Raw genomic sequence first — 15994 nt, 5'->3', positions numbered from 1 at the left:
GCTGCTGATTTGGCTCAGCCCTGTCTCTGTCTCAAACCCTTCCCCTCATCTTCCTCTGAGCTTGTTAGACTGCTGAATGGCCCCAAGCAGTGCTTTGATCTGCAGCAGGGCTGCCTGGCCCAGAGGCAGCAGTTCTGTAGGACTCTCAGACAACCCATTTGCCTCAAGCCTTTGGCCCAGACTAATGCAGTTCTCATGTCCCTGCAGCTCAGACTGGGTGGAGATCATCGAGCCCCGCTCCCAGGAGCGGATGTACGTCAACCTGACCACCGGCGAGTGTGGCTGGGAGCCCCCTCCCAACCTGAAGGTGCGCCAGTCAGACCAGAAGCAGTGGTGGGAGCTCTTCGACCAGAACAACAACCGCTTCTACTACTACAATGCTATCACGCAGCAGACGGTGTGGCACCGGCCCCAGGGCTGTGACATCGTGCCCTTGGCACAGCTCCAGGCCATGAAGCGCAGCTCCCAGCCTGACTGCCAGGGCCAGCAGCACCGGGGCAGCATTGGCAGTGACAGCAGAAGCACCCCCATCCAAATGGCCCTCCTGCAGGAGATGGAGAAGGGCAAGGGGGACTGCGCTGTGGAGAAGAGGAAAGACCCTGGCAGGTGGGGAGAGCTCTAGCCTTCTATATTTATATCTAATGGGTGGCTTCAGTTGCCAGGCAGGCACTGGCTGCCTGGAAAATGGGCTGGGAAGTTGTGTTGCCCCAAGAGAGTACAGCGCTGGGGCAAAGTGCTGCCAGGACAGCGATCACCACCACATACCCTCCTTTTCCCAGGGTACAGCTGTCCACTTTCACCATTGCGGTACTGCTTTAACATCCCTGGTTTGGGCCAGGCCTCATTTGTGTGAGGCACCATAAAAACACACATCAAAAGATAATCATCGCTCTAGAGCCCTTTGTGCTAAATAGAAGGAGAGGGGATGGGCAGGAGTGTCACACAGTGATGAGAGCTGTGCCGGACGCTCATGGCAGGGTTTGCTGGGATAGCTGAGCTGCCGTGCAAGGGGCTGGGCTGCTGCAGAGTGCAGGTGAGCCCGGCTGCTCTGGCTGATTCCCTCCTCACTTCCTCGGTTGCTTGCATGTGCTTGCAGCTTTGGCCAGGGTGGGAGGTGGAGCTGCAGGGACAGAGCTCCTGGGCACAGTTATCTGCTCACATGAAGGCTGAAATGAAAGAACGATAATGGCATGCTATTTTGTTTGGCTAAGAGATTTTCTTACACTCAAGCCAGTCTGACAACAATTGGTTTGGTTTTTTTTTTAATTGAAACTTTGCCAACTTCAGCTGCACAAAAGCATCCCCTCCCCAGTCTCTGTGGGGACGGCCCCTCCACCTGGGGCTCTGGCTGGGGCTGCCCTGCCTCCCTCCTGCCCTGCCTGGGCATCATCCTGCCCTGGAGAATGTGGTACCAACAGCTGGGGAGGCCGTGCAGTGAGCGGAGTTGAGTCACGCTGGGAAGTGACTCACCCAAAGGCTAGAGCAGAGCTTGGGTGAGCCTGGCACTCCTGCCATCCATGCCAGTGTTCCTTGTCCCCACTTCTAGGCAATGCAGCAAGCCAGTCTTCTCTAACAGCTTGGTTTTTTGATTGAGGTTGCCTCTCTGTGTGCCTGGTGCTGGCAGGGAAAGAAGAAAAAAGCCAGGATGATAAAAACCATGCAGGATCGTGATTTTGGAAAATATATGCTCTAGAGCTCCTTAAACTGAGGTTTATGCCTTGTCTGCTGCCCCCTGCAAGATGCTCTGGTATTCGCTTCTGATCTGCATGACTGGGAGACACTTGGTGATGCACATAAAGTGCACCAGAAAGAGCCCAGAGCTTTGCTGGTGCCTGCAATGCTTCCACTGCCTCCTGCCCCATGAGCACCCCCTCTGAGCTTCAAACCCATCCAGAGGATGATCCCTGCACTGCCAGGAGAAACCTGAACAGTGAGAAATGCCTTAAGCTGAACCCCAGTAGCTCCCACTTCCCTCTGGTTCTGCCCTGGTGACCACAGGTGAGCCACAGGCACGTGGGATTTGCCATGAGCTGAGCGGCTTCCCCTCCTCATCCCTCTGCAGCCCAGAACTCTGGGGCAGCTGGGATGGCTACTGACAAACTATGTGTTACCAGAAGAGCAAGTGCAAGAGCCTTGCACAGGATATAAAATAGTCTGAGCTCCACGGGGTCCAAAATATTTCTGTCTCAGGCTCTCAGAAGGGGAATGTGGCCTCCTCTGCCTCAGCCCGGGGAATGGCTGTGCCTTGAAGGATAAGCAATGCTAGCTCTGGCCCATCCCTCAGCTCTGCGGCCCTCTCGACAGGGAGGACCCCATGCAGGCTCCCTTGTATAGGAGGAAAGGGAGCAATGCAATGTGGGCAGGGGTTTGCTTCACCTTTCCTTACCAGCTAGGCTGGTGCCAGGCAGCATCTCAGGCATCACTGCCACTTCTCCTGCAAGGAAGGAAAATGGGAAGGGGTTCTTCCTCGCTCCATCCCAAGCCCAGGTTTTTGTAGCAACCTTGGGGCACTTTGAGCCTGCAAAAAAACTCCATTGAAGGGCAAGTGCTTGAAAACGTGTGAGTGGCAGCTTGCTTGGGAGCTAACAGGCTGCTTGGTTGTGTGGCTCTTCCAGAGCCTCACACCAGTAAGCCGACAGTATTGGCCTGTGGAAGCTGCTTTCTTGGAAGCAGGAGACTGTCTACTGTTGCTCTGCACATCCATCACATGTTGTCACTGCTGTTTGTGAGGGGGGGTTGCATGTCTGGTTATGGCACGGAGAACAATTTCCCTACCCAAGTCTGACACCCAAGGAGAGATTTCTTGCCTTTTGCTAGCTCATAAAATGGTAAGCAAAGAGCTGAGCCCAAAGCAAGCGTTCCCAGGTGGTATCTAATGCCCTTGCTGGGATGTCTGGTCTAGTAACAGCAAAAGCAAACCAAGGTTGTCAGCTCTGTAGTCTGTGTTGTTCTCCAAAGACAAACATAAGTGTGTCCTTTTCCTTCCCTCAGCAGGGATACAGCTGTATAAACAGAGGGCAAATACACCAAGTGCTGCTGGTAGCATTTGACATTTTCGTAGGTACCTGTGTCCAAGACGATTTAGCTTTTGTCTCTAATGGCAGCACAAAAGATTTGGTTTTCTTCCCTTCCTGTTTGTCATCCCATGATAGATGGAGAGGCCAGAAGAGACCAGCATAGTCCCCAACAGGGGCCTCTTGCAAGCACATGCCACAGAGCTGGGGGAAGGGATTTTGTCCTTTTTTCAGTAATACTTTGTGGTTAAGGGTGTTTTTTTTCTTTTAGCAGGCTGGTTTTTCCCACCCCTCCACTCTCGTGCCTTCTGTCAGCACTGCTAAATCTGCTGTGCCAGCTGCCATGTCTCGGAGCTGCCAAACCCTCGGTGTGCTGCTCTCGACAGCCTCAGGTGGATGCTCCTTGGACAGGCGAGGGCTGCACCACCACCGCTACTTGCTGCCCACTCCCTCTGTCTACACACTGATCCCATCCTCTTACTTTCTGCCCCACTGTTTTCTGCTGCTCTTCCAGCTCTCTAAAACACACCAGCTCAGAGCAGCCTTCTCTAGACACTGGCCCTTGGCTTCCCCGGGCAGCATGGGGAGGTTGACCCTCCTGGGGAAATGGTAGCTGCTTGCTGAGGGGGAGACACTGCTGCGATCACCGGAGCCTCCTGGGGAAGCTTTTCTGCCTGTGCATGTGCTCTTGCTCCTGTGTTGGTTTTCAGCTGCACTTCCCAGGGCTGCCCAGTCCAGTGCCAGCTCTGATGCTCCCTTGCCAGAGCAAGGACAGTGGGCAGCACTTGCCTTGCAGCTCCAAACGCCTCCCAAGCACTTGGGATCCTAGTAGGAAGGAAGATGGACTGTCCAGGGAAGATGGGGGCCAAATGATCCTTTCAGACACTGGAAAGCTCTGCAAAGGATGGACGTGTTCCCTTGGGGACCATGAGACCAGTCTGAGCCTGAAAGCAGCCTGTAGCATTTTGGAATTCAGTGTCTTGTGAGCTGCTGCAGCCGCACTGGGGTTTGCTGGAGCTCCTTGGGCCTCATATGTGAGAAAGGGCTGGTCATGGTGGAGGGCCAAGACCTAGAGAGGACAGTCTTGCTGGGAGTGGAGCCTGTGTGCTGGTCTGCAGTATTTGGGCACACCATCAGTCAGGGCTGTGAGTGGGCTCTGCTGTCCTCAGCCCTGCTGTCCGTGCAGGCCAGCCCTTTTCCTTCTCTTCTTATGGTTGTCCCAGGGTCAGGGACTTGTTTTGGAGTGGGGTTTCCAAGGTTCCCCTTGTGATAACAATGGATCTCAAAGTCCTCCAGGTAGAAATCCACCATCCCTAGGAACATCCTGTCCCCTAGAATAGGAGAGGCATGGGGCCCTTCTGTGTGGGCAGCAGGTTGTGCTGCTTGTCCCCTCCTTGCCCACCTTCCCCATGGCTCAGCATCCTGGGCTGGGAGGGAGAAGGGGCTTGGTCTTACCATTCCAGGAAGGTGTGCTGGAAGGGGAGTTAGAAGGGATGCATGATGTGAAGCCCATGAAGTTGGCTATGAGGGTACCTCTGCCTCTTCCAAGTCTGGTTTGCCTCGTCACAGGCTTAAGTTGCTCAATGCCCAGTGTAAGTAATGCCAATATGAAGTTCTTTATAATCGGGTAAGAAACACCATCAGGACTCCTAATACAGGCTTGTTTCCTTCTTATGCCACTGGCCTTGGGGCCGGGTGCACAAGCACAATGTGCTTTGCATGTGTCCACAGAGCTCTCCTTGGGGCTGTGCAGACCTGGGTTTGGGTGTGTTGCCTCCACAGGGTCTCTATCCCTGCCTCCAATGTGGGCACCGGAGGTGGCAGCAGCAGCAGTGCTGCTGAAATACAAACATCCCTGTTCATTCACCTCTGTCAAAGCACCAGGAAAACGACTGCTGGAAAGCACAGAGCTGAGGTGCAGGGCCTATTCTTCAGGCTTCTGGGAGGGAAGAGCAAACAATGGAGCTCTGGAGCCTGGGAAGAGCTGCTGGATACGCTGGGCCTGCTGGAGCTGGGTGCGGGCTGGGAAAGCCAGTGCCAGGTTGTGGTGTTTATATTGGAGCTACTTGAAAGCATTCCTCAAAGGAACCATCTCGGGGGACTCGGCAGGATCTCTGCTGCTGGTGGCTGAAGGGCATGGCCAAGAGGCTGCATTGGGATGGCTTTGCTTTCTGTCAGAGCTTTCACTGCTCATAAGGACAAGGCTGAACCTTTTCCCCTGCTGGGAAGTCAGGAGGTCCCTGTTCTCCTCTGGTTGGTCTTTTCAGCAGCCTAGGGATGGGTTTGAGAGAAGCTGTATCCAGATGCAGCCCCAAGAGATCATTCATAGCTGTCGAAATGGTCCTTTCAAAAAAGCCTTGTCTTCTCTGCAGTGGTGCCTGTTTCCTCTGATCTCCAGCAGCCAGGGAGGCTTGAGACTGCGCAGTGTCCAAGATAAGACTGACAGGCGAAGTGGGATATGGCACATGTTTAGAGATTTCACTTCTCCATCGTGTTCCCTTACAAACTTCCTGGTCAGGGGGAGTGTGGGGGCTGTGGTCAGGCTGGAGCTTGGCTCCCTCTGCCCTCAGTGCCACTGGGGTGGCACAGCTCCCCTGTCTCTTCCAGCCCTGTAAGACCTCCCTGGATATCCTGGTGGAGTCATGCAAGGACACTATTGTGGCATGAGGAACATGCCTGAGTCCCACACCAGCCCTGAATGCAAAGCTCCTGGGTGCACTACCCTCTCCTTGAAGTAGGAGTGCCCATGGACACACAGTGAGCACTGGGGCAACCCAGGGAGATACCAATACCCAGTGGGTACCGAGGAACCCCTGGCAAGTGCTTGGGTACCTGGACCAGTCCTTGCATCCTGAATCACAGTCAGGGAGGAGCAGTGGCATGGTGGCCTTGCTCATCTCCTGCCTCTGACTGCACCTTTGCAGCCCACAAAGGCTGCTTGGCTGCCCTGCGTGGCTGCTGTGCAGAAGGTCCCAGTGCCATCATGCCGCGAGAGCTGCCTGAGCACCACTGGGCTCTCCTGGCTCTGGGGTTCATAGCAGCTGGTCTGAAATGGTCCAGGGTGGGCTGGGTCCCAACGCGAGCTTTGCCCCTAAGCCTGAAGGAGGGAATGCAAGTCCACGGAGACAGCTGAGCCCGTTTCTCTGGCTGTACTGCCTGTCAGGGTGCAGACCGTAAGCGCCGAAAACCTGCTGCGGGGAGATTTGCTGCTCGTGGCAGAACCCCTTGCCCCCTTGCCTTGCTGTGGCCATCTGTCTAACCCATGCTGCTGTCCTGCTGCCTGGTCTTGGTGCATTCGCGGAGCAGGCGCAGGGAGAGACCTGAGACCTGTACCGGTGCGGAGCTCCTGCCGCTCTCTACCATGTCCCGCCCAAGCCGGTGCCAAGGCCCCACCCCATTCTCACGTCCCAGGCAGGGCCAAGGCATGGGATGCCTTCCTCCTGCCCCGGTGAAGTGACTCGGGGCAGCGAGGAGCTGTTGCACTGTTGCGCTTCGGGACGCCCGTTGCCCTCCAGCTGGCACCAGGTCACAGGTAGGCAGCCTGTCATCTGGGGGAGGCCATGAGCACAGCACCCTCTTTTCTTTTCCGGATCAAATCCCTCTTTGCTCACTTGAAGGCAAAATCTGGGCTTTGCTCTTTTCCACAGATGTAGGGGGGGCCCTAAAATGATAATGTCACGCTGGGGCAGTAGCTCATCTCCAGAGGATGGGCTGATGGTGCTGCTCTGATGCCTGGCCCTGCACCCGAGCAGGGACAGATCGGGACGTGCCGGGTGCTGCTGCATGGGTGCGAATTGGGACAGGCGACTGATCGGTCAGGAGGTGGTGCTACTGCCTGCTGTACAGGCAGGGAGAGGCTCCTCACTGCGGCCCAGAGCTGAGCGAGGAGGAGGCAGAGCTTCGGCCTGAGTTCCTGCCGCTCCGGATCAGCAGGGTTTTGGTGAGTGCCGGAGCAGCAGGCACTGGTTGCCTGCCAATGCTGGACCGTACTGGCGCAAGCTGAGCCTGTGCAAGGGGATGAGTCTGGTCATGCCATGCCTGACGGAGGTGGGTCAGCCAAGGCTTTGCTGAGCTTGGGGTTCAGGTATGTGCGGAGCTGACTGGAGGTGCAACATTCTAGGTTAAGGAGAGGAATAACCTCAGGAGGTGGCTCATGGGATGGGGGATCCAGTGCCTTCCTGCAGAGCGCGGGGTTATTTTCTAGCCCTGCTACAGCTGGGGGTCTCTGAAGGCAGGGGAAGACGCCTGCAGCTCAGGGGTGCAGGGCTGCAGCACTTCTCCCCTGGGACCCAACAGCTGGACAGTGGTGGTCCAGATGAGATGCTGCTCTGCCCATAATGTTGAGTTAAAATCACTCCCACTTGATTGCTCCTGGCCTGCCTGCTGAGTCAGGAACTTCTGAGTGGCTCTGTCCTGCTTGTTCTTGATGCAGCTCTTTGCCAGTCTCGCTTCCCTGCTGCAAAATGAGCTGCTGGTACAGCCAAGTGGAGGGGTAGGTGGAGGGATGTCAGAAATGCTCATCTAAAAGCCTATCAAATGTTACTGCTCTAGTTCTTCCTGCTAGTCCAGGAGCTCTTTGAGGAACAACTGGGTCTTCAGCAGCACTTTTACTTGGGATTGGGGCTTGGCCGCGTGCAGGAGGGATGCACTGGTGCAAGGAGCAGTCCCTGTGGCCCCCAGGGAGGGATGCCTGGTGGGTTGCAGGGCTGCGTGTCCTCATGAATGCCACCTCTGTCCTGCCATTACTGCTGGCTGTTCCCTGCCCATGTCCTTGCTTGGCACTGCTGATGGTCACCCTGCTGCTCCAGGCATCACGTCTCTGGGAAGAAGCGCATAGAGGACAAGCTACTGATGGCAAAACAGGAGTGGGAGAGCGAGGGCTGTGCTTGATGGCAGCCTGGGCAGGTGGAGAGAGGTCAATCCCAAATCCCTTGGTGTTTCCCAAGCAGCTGCTCTTGGGACAGGGTTTGGGTCAGTCCTGGGCTGCAATGCTGTGAGCAGGAGGCAGTGGCTGGGGGATAGTCTTTCCTCACAGCGGTGGCATCTCTATCTTGAAGTAGTATCAAGAGCTCCCTTAAAATACAACCCTTCATGCCTTAGTGGGAGATGCTGGGGGAGGTCCCTAGAACAAGGGGGACCCCAGGGTGGGACAGCATCTGAGTAGTTGCATGAGGCAGAGTCACATGTCTGTCGTGGGGAAGGAGCCAGGCCCTGCAAAGGCAGTGGTGCAGTATGGTGTGGCCAGAGGGTGGCGGGGACCTTTGGACTCTGGCTGGGAGCCAGCTGCTGCGCCTACCGTGGGGCAGCACTGGCCTCACCTGCTCCTCTCCTGACACCACTGTGCCAAGGTGGGATTCACAGCAACACAGTGCCGTTGGAGAGCATGTTTTGCCAAAAATATGGTAAGCAGTGGATGGGGAAGGGGCATGCCACCCCCTTGGGAGTGATTGGGTGCAGATGTGGGATATTGGGTGTGGGACAGAGGATGTGGGGCAGCTCACGGGGGGGAGCAGGTGAAATAGGGCACTCCCAGTGATGTGGGGCTGCTGCTGTGGGGCAGACATGTCCCAGTGGGGTGGGGTGTGGGGAGAGCAGAGTGTGTGCAGTTGCAGCCTGCTGGTGAGAGCCATGGGGGGGAGGGCAGGCTCAGGGAACCTGTGCTGAAGGAGGGGCCTGTGGCCCAGCAAAGTGCAAGAGGGTTAGGATGTCTGGGTATCTTGGGGCTTGGCGGGGAAGGCAGTAGCAGGGGGTAGCATCACCCAGAGGCAGCTCTGGGCATGTGGTGGAGGTAGGTCCATCTGCCAGCGCAGGGGCCATGCAGGACAGGTCAGCAGCATGGGATGGGGAACAAGTGTTAAGGTTGAACTAGAGCAAAGTGGCCATGAAGGTGTTACAGGAACATCTTCTGTTGCAGGTGGGGCACATGCAGTGTGGCCTTAGATCTTACCCAGTGATGGCTGCTAGCGGATACATGGAGGGTGGGCACAAAATGGGGCCAGGTTCAAAGGGATCTTCCTGGCGACAGTGGTGCCTTTGAAGACCTGGAAGCTCAGGCTGGTTTAATAGCCTTTCTGTTCCCTTTTCAAGGACTGGCTATAGCTGCAGCCTGACAGCAGGTTGTTACTATACTGCAGAATGTGGCTTTGGGACTGGGATATTGCAGTGGGCACATTGGGTTGTGGTGGATCCTGAGTACCACCATGGGTCAGAGGATACTCCCAGCAGAGAAGGATTTCGCAGCCATGACAGCTGAGCAGGGCCAGTAGGTTTGGCCAAGGTAACCAGATGTGAGGGCATCTGGACTGGACTGGGGGGATGCTCTACACAGAGGCTTGGTGGGTTGTGTGAGAGCATAACACACATCCTGTGAGCCGAGGACATCTGCCCAGGTACACCTCCTATAGACCTCATAGGTTCTTCTGCAAAATAAAAGTGCATTTGGAAACTTAGATCAAAAGAATAACGTGGTCTGGAAGGACTGTCATCATAGTTTGACAATCCGAAGGCAGACACTTGGGATTATTTTCCAGCTCTCTGCTTGAGTGGTCCAGAATAGTTTATTGGTCTTCAGCTGGTCATTCTGGGTGCTGTGCTAGCTAATGCAGCTTGGGAAGCGTAGGCTGTTTCCTATTTCAGTGCTGCTGATGCCAGCCAGGTTATAGTATGATGAATTTGTTTCATCTTGCTGTTCTGCTGTTCATGACTCAGAAATTTATCATGTGTGTAACAACAATGTGTTTCTGTTTTGGGAAGGGAGATCTCCAGGAAAAAACAATGAGGAGCTGATCTAACTGGTTGGGGAATTCCAGGCACTTTGAAACTAACAATCTGGTATTTGGATAGAAGTAGAGGACACTTCAGTTAATATAATTCTTAAATTTAATTCCCTGTATTTGTTTCTTTCTTCCTTTAGGGAGACTCCTACCCACTGGCAGCCTCTGCCAGGTACAAAAGCAGCCATGTTGGTCAAAGTGAACAGTTTGAGGCAGATACAGAGCTCTTCAAACAGTTTGCTTCAGCTGCAGAGTGCTCCAGAGGCCAACAGCCAAAAATCCCTTCCAAAACCAGCCATATATGCTCAGCCTCAATCCACAACCCAGAGCCCTGGAGCCACAAAGCAAATGCCTACAGGAGAAACGAAGCAGTCTATGCAGATCAAAAAGATGGAGAATGGTGGGTTTTGCCTAGTGCTGATGAATGGTCCAACTTCTCAAACACCTCCAAGGAGCCAGACAGGAACCCCCCAGCCTGCATCCCCCAAGTATGCCTCCCCTGCACCTATATATGATGAGCCATCTTTAGAGTCTCCAATTTATGATGAGCCACCAGTAGATATGGACACTGAAAGCATCAGCATGAGTGGGATGTCTCCACCAAGGTCACCAAGCAATAGCTTAAAAAAGCAGCTGCAATCAACCAAATTATTACAGCATCCAGGTATGCAACAGCAGCAAGCTGCAAAGAAGCATGCAGGAAATCCCTCTTCCACTGAATACAGCCCAGCTGGCAGAGAATATATAAAACACATGGTCAATGTTGACCAGTCTTCCAAACTCTCCCACTCTTCTGCTGCAACAGCTGATGCCTCTAAATTGCCTGGTCAGCTTACTTCAAAGGACAGCTTCAAGCAGTCTTGGAGGATCTTGGAAGCCAGCATCCTGAAGAACATGGAAGCCCACCACAGTCAGCAGAACAGCCTGCAAACTCAAGAGTACCCAACCAGTATAAGCCACCAGGATTCTGGTTATTCGACTGGCCCTTCTCCAAGCTTGAGAAAAAGGAAAGGAAGGAGGCAAGGGACAGGTCAAGGAAGACCTGGCTCTGTGGGCAGCAGCAGTGAGCTCACAGCTTTGAATGATAAGCTGATTGCCGAGATGCGTGCTGTGGTGGGCAGGTCAGCAGCTTGCAGGGGAAGCAAAGCCAGCCTCGATGCTGAAAGTCTGGAGAGTGGCATCCCAGCAGAGAGCAGCAAAGTCAGATTTCAGTCTGACCACTTGAAAAAATGCATCAGCCGGAGCTCAAGGGATGACGTCTCAGCTAGTAATAGGTCTCTGTATAGACAGGGCCTGGAGAGAAGGGGCAGCTTTCCCAACAATGTGGCTGTTCCACAAGATGCAGTGAGGCAGAAGAGGACTTTTGAGAAAATAGATTCTTTAGAAAAGAACGTGACCAGCCAGACAAGTTCAGCTTCATCAGATGCTACACGCCACTCCTCCCAGGTACCTCTCCATCTACACTGGGTTAAATTGCACACCTTTGCTAGACTGTTGTGATGCAGAGCTGAGTACCTCATCTGCTCCCGGGTGGGTTTAGTGGATGTGCTGCAGGTGGAACACATCTGTGCCTGCAGAATAGCAAACAGGTCATAAAGCTTCACAGTTTTGCAGGTGGAGACTGCATTTCAGGCCTGTGGCATGAGAGGTGGGGGAACTGTGGAGGGGCTCATGTCCAGCAAGCCCTCAGTGCTGCAGGTAGCTCTGCTGTGTTACTTGGGTAAATCTGCTGCCTGATCGTTTTACTGATGCTCGTGTCTTCTTTGGTAGCCCTTGCCCTCGCATGTCCTTTCTGCACTGGCATGGCCAGAGTTGGTGGGGTACAGGATGCAGGCACCAGGACTTGCATGGCTGCATGGCCACATGGCAGTTGTTTCTGGTTTTTTGTCTCTTTTCTTTTTCTAATAGTTCCTCATATTCTGTTCTCCCTTCCGATCGTTCCTGAGTATTGAATGGAAATATTCAGAAAACCGGTGATTGTGCCTCTAGCATCTTCTTGTTGGAAACAGCTGTTTTAAAGCCCATTAGTGTGCGTGCACAAGTGGAGTAGTTTTTCTCTATAATACAGCTCTTCTTCAGAATTTAGTTTGTCATCTTTTCTTGTATTTGGATTTGAAGGAACCTCCTGCTTTCATGGTTTTAGTTCAGATTTAGGTTCTACATAGGTAATTGTATATCCTGTGAAGGTTTTGCCCTTTTTCTCTTTCATCATTCTTCCAATTATTTCACTCCTGCTGAACAGCCTGAGTCTCTGCATCTCTTCTGTGAGGCACGGCTGATAACAATCCTCCAGTGTGAAAAGTGACTATTTATCTTAACCCTTTGTTCTCTTTTCTCCTGTTTGCTAGTCCATGACCTTTCATGAAGAAACTCAGCAAAGCTCCTTGACCATTTCAGATTGCTCCAGTAGACCTGTGAGGTGTAACTTTTCTCTAAAAGCCAGGCTGACCTCCCACTGTGTCAGATTTATGTGTGTTGTTCTCCTCTTTATTGTAATTTCTGATCAATATTGCCTTGCATTCACCTGAAACCCTTTTTAAAACTGATGTCATGTTCCTGCGTTTTCCATTTTTCAAGCACAAGGCCAGCTTGAGGTTACACGACTCACATGTTACAGTTAATAGTTCAGCAATTTCATTTCACAGCCTCTTTAAACTTGCTGGAAGACTACTATCTGGTCTTCAGGATTGCATCGATAGGGAGAGCTGAGACTTGATGTCTTGATTATGCACAAGCAATGGTGGGTTGGGGATAGGCTGTGAATGGCGTTGAAAATGAAGAAAAATAATTCATGTGTGGTAGGATGGAGAAGGAGAATACAGTGGAAGATGTAAGAAGATGAATCTTGTGGTAAAGGCAATGAGTCAATGAATAAATACTCTATTTACAGAAATACTCTGAGATGTAAGAGTCCAAGTAAGATGGGGAGGAGGTTGCAGAGAATACAGCAGCAAAATTGCTGCCTTGCCTGAAAGTGGCAGTGTGTGGCTTGAGCCACCAGCAATGTCCTGTGCTGGGCCTGCATGATGGAGAGAAGAATCAGGAGATGAGGAAATTCATTATCTGAGGAGGGTGGGCAGAAGTTCTAGGACAGGCTGAGCAGAGGTGGATGTGTACTGTCAGCACAAAGATAATAGCTGGGTAGTTGTATGAGTGAGATTTGAGAGAGAAACTAGAGAGAGAAGAGGAGAGAACCAAGAGCCTGTTGAACCTCTAGAGAGTATAAGAAGGTGGATCCTCAGAAGTAACATGCTGAAGGAGCAATTAGGGTGATAAGAGGAAAATCAACTCTGGGCATGGAAGGTGGTTTGAAGGAGACTGAGGATGGAGGTGGCAGAAAAAACTGCAGGCAGGAATTTTTAGGCAGTGTGTTGAGTGAATTCAGAGATTGTGAGGAGGTACAGGGGTAACTCAAGGGATAAAAAACCAAAACGAAGTAGAAGAGCAGGAGAAATGATTGTGCCCCAGGCTGGCAATAAAAGGCAGTGTGATGTGTGCTAATCCTGTCATCCACATGTAGGTACATGTTGGGTGTAAAATAGGGAAGGATTGGACTGCACAAGCCTCTGTTGTGAGTTCAGCAGTTCCTCCTTACTAAGAAGAAAACACTGACTTACTCAAAACATTTAAGAACTACCATGTATTTTGGGGTCGACTGTAGGCCAGGACCGGAATAGAGTGTGGCACGCAAGTTAAAGGTGATCCATGAAGAAGGAAAATGCATGTTTTATTTCACTTTTTCCACTGCAAAACCAAAATTTACAGGTTTTCTGTTTCTTTGTCTTCCTTTAAAAACAAAAAACCTCAAGATTATCTTGTTTGGCTTTATCCTACTTGCTGGAGATCTCCTTGGAGAATGCATAGTGCAGCGTGGGCTGTTTAGCTCTTAGTTTCTGTATGTGGGAATTTCAAGTCTAACAAAATGTCTGTTTCCTAGAACAACTTGTTGAGTGTTTGAGTTCAATATGTGTCCCAGGTTGCTACTTCCATCCAAAACGGAGAGTTCTGGATGGGCAAAATAAGTGTCTTATTCTCACAAGTAGTTATTACACATCATTTTCTTGGGATCAGTACTACCAAAGCTCTAATTATGTAGTTATCCATAGGGATCACTGGGGAAGAATGGTGGGACAAGGGCTGCATGTAAAAACTGCATACAAAGTCTGGGAGGAAGGAAGGTCTTTGTCTCTGCTGCTTAGCTCTCTAAACTTGTGTCCCTGGAGCAAATGAGTCTGATCACTGCAGACTGTGAGTGGGGAGCAGCTGTTCCTAGTTCTTTGAGAAGAAAAAACAACCCAGTACTTGTGAACAATTCTGATTTAATTTGGGGAAGGTTATGCCTATCTTGGATAGGAAAACATGGTAGGGAGCCCACTGCAGAGATGTTCCTGAGTCCTGTGCAGCAGTACTTGCAGAAGCGCTGGGTCTGTAGTCACAGGCTATATCTTTCCTATGGATGCTGAGGACCAGGGCCTGTTTGGCAAGAGGTCGTGGTGTGTCTGTAGGGTACAGTGCAAGCCAGTGCCGTTGGTGGTGGAAGTTGACTGACGCAGATATCCAGTCTCCTTCACCAACTCACACACAATTTATCCTACCTGGGTGACAGCCTTGCCATCAAATAGCTGTGCCCATGCTCCGCTGTGTCTCTCTTAGCTTCTTCTGTCCCATTTCTGTGTCTGGCCAGTATTTCCGTTAGGAGGGTCATAGTGGAATTGAGATACGTGTTTTCAATGCCTCGATGCAGAGGCTGTCCAGGCACAGGCTGCCCAAAGCTCAGCAGCTCCTGGTGGTTGCTAGCCATCTTGATTTGTTTTTTTCTGTTTTTTTTTTTTTTGCTAGATCTTAGAACAATGGTAAAGGCAGGAACCAGCTATGGGATTGTGGGGGCCACAAAGGGTAAAGATGAGAAGGAAACAGTGCTAACAGTGCTGTGGCTGTCTAGTCTCTGCCACCCACCTCCTGGGTTCCTGTGGCTCTGCAGGAGCTGAGGGGTGAAGAGTGGGGAGAGAAACTTGCCTTCTTGGTATGTGCTTGGTGCCACAGAGCTGTACTGCTGCTCTGGGAGTCAGCCCAGCTCCTGCTTGGGCTTTCCCCAGAGCTCTGGGACAACTTGGACAGTCAGCGCTGTTACTCCATGTCCCAACACTTCCCTTCGTGACAGCATCAGTGTGTGGCTGTGCCAGCCAGGCTCTTGCAGAACTGCTGATGTCAGCCACCGATTCTGCACAAAATCATGTTTTGTACAGATTCACCGCTTTGCAGTTGCTGGTAGCTTCATGACTCACTGTTGATAATTTTCCTAGCAGGGTAAGGAGTCATCTAAGCTGCTTTTAACACGTCTGTTCTCCATTGCAGCCTGGGACAATAGAGTTGAACTCCAAGCAGGAGAGCAGTGGCCAGCCTGGTGGCTACATAGGATATAATTTCCCTTACAATACTCTACGGAAGCCCATCTCCCAGAGCAGCATGGCAGACTGGGCTTCTAAAAACCTGAACATGCACACGCAGGGCATCTTCCGCCGAAGGATCTCCATCTCCAACATGCTGTCCTGGAATGGTGGCTCTATCAAGAAGCCAATGCTCATCACTAGCAACCGCACGATCAAAAAAGAAGCATGTGAGATGTTCAAACTGGTGCAGAGCTACATGGGAGATCGTCAGACTCGCATGGACCAGAATCACGTGGCGTTGGTCACAGTCACCAAGTGCTGGAGCATGCAAGGTTTACGGGATGAGCTCTACATACAACTGATCCGGCAAACAACAGATAATACATGCTACCGAAGTCTGGCATGGGGCTGGGAACTGATGGCCATCAGTCTGGCCTTTTTCTCCCCATCACCAAAATTTCAGTCTTATCTTGAAGGTTACATTTATCGCCACCTTGACAGTGATGAAAACAGTAAGTGCTTCATGCTCACCCACTCTGACCCCAGCAGCATTCTGCTGTGTTGTGCCACTTATTCAGGGTTTTCTGGTTTTTAAAAAAACAGGTAGTCACCAGCCAGTGCTGTGGTTTCCGTCAGTGAGAGCACCATGTGCTGCGTGGAATGAAGCTGCCACAAGCTCATCTCCCTGCAGTTCTCACTTTTGTCTGGTAAAGAAATGCCAGCCCTAGACTATGTTCATCTCACTGATCAGCATGGCAAGATCAGCCCTGAAAAGAGCTGATTTGGACCCACCAAGGGCAGAGTTTCTTTGGGTTCT

General features: G+C 52.0%; 2 protein-coding genes across 3 annotated transcripts in view; one reads left to right on the top strand and one right to left on the bottom strand.

Moving 5' to 3' along the window:
* RBM39 (RNA binding motif protein 39) overlaps positions 1-15994 on the bottom strand; it is a 278284-nt gene that overhangs the window by 75417 nt on the left and 186873 nt on the right. The window lies entirely within an intron of this gene.
* Positions 1-15994, top strand: part of LOC126045306 (rho GTPase-activating protein 39-like) — a 58748-nt gene that overhangs the window by 28364 nt on the left and 14390 nt on the right. For both annotated transcript variants that reach the window (XM_049816233.1, XM_049816234.1), the window contains exons 2-4: positions 208-606; positions 9928-11233; positions 15143-15689. In XM_049816233.1, the coding sequence (XP_049672190.1) occupies positions 208-606; positions 9928-11233; positions 15143-15689 (2252 nt within the window). The remainder of the gene's footprint in view (positions 1-207; positions 607-9927; positions 11234-15142; positions 15690-15994) is intronic.

This window comes from Accipiter gentilis, chromosome 14 (assembly GCF_929443795.1).
Source record: "Accipiter gentilis chromosome 14, bAccGen1.1, whole genome shotgun sequence".
Lineage (NCBI taxonomy): Eukaryota > Metazoa > Chordata > Aves > Accipitriformes > Accipitridae > Astur > Astur gentilis.
Note: the sequence above shows the minus strand (reverse complement) of the source record. Positions and strands in the feature narration are given on the sequence as shown.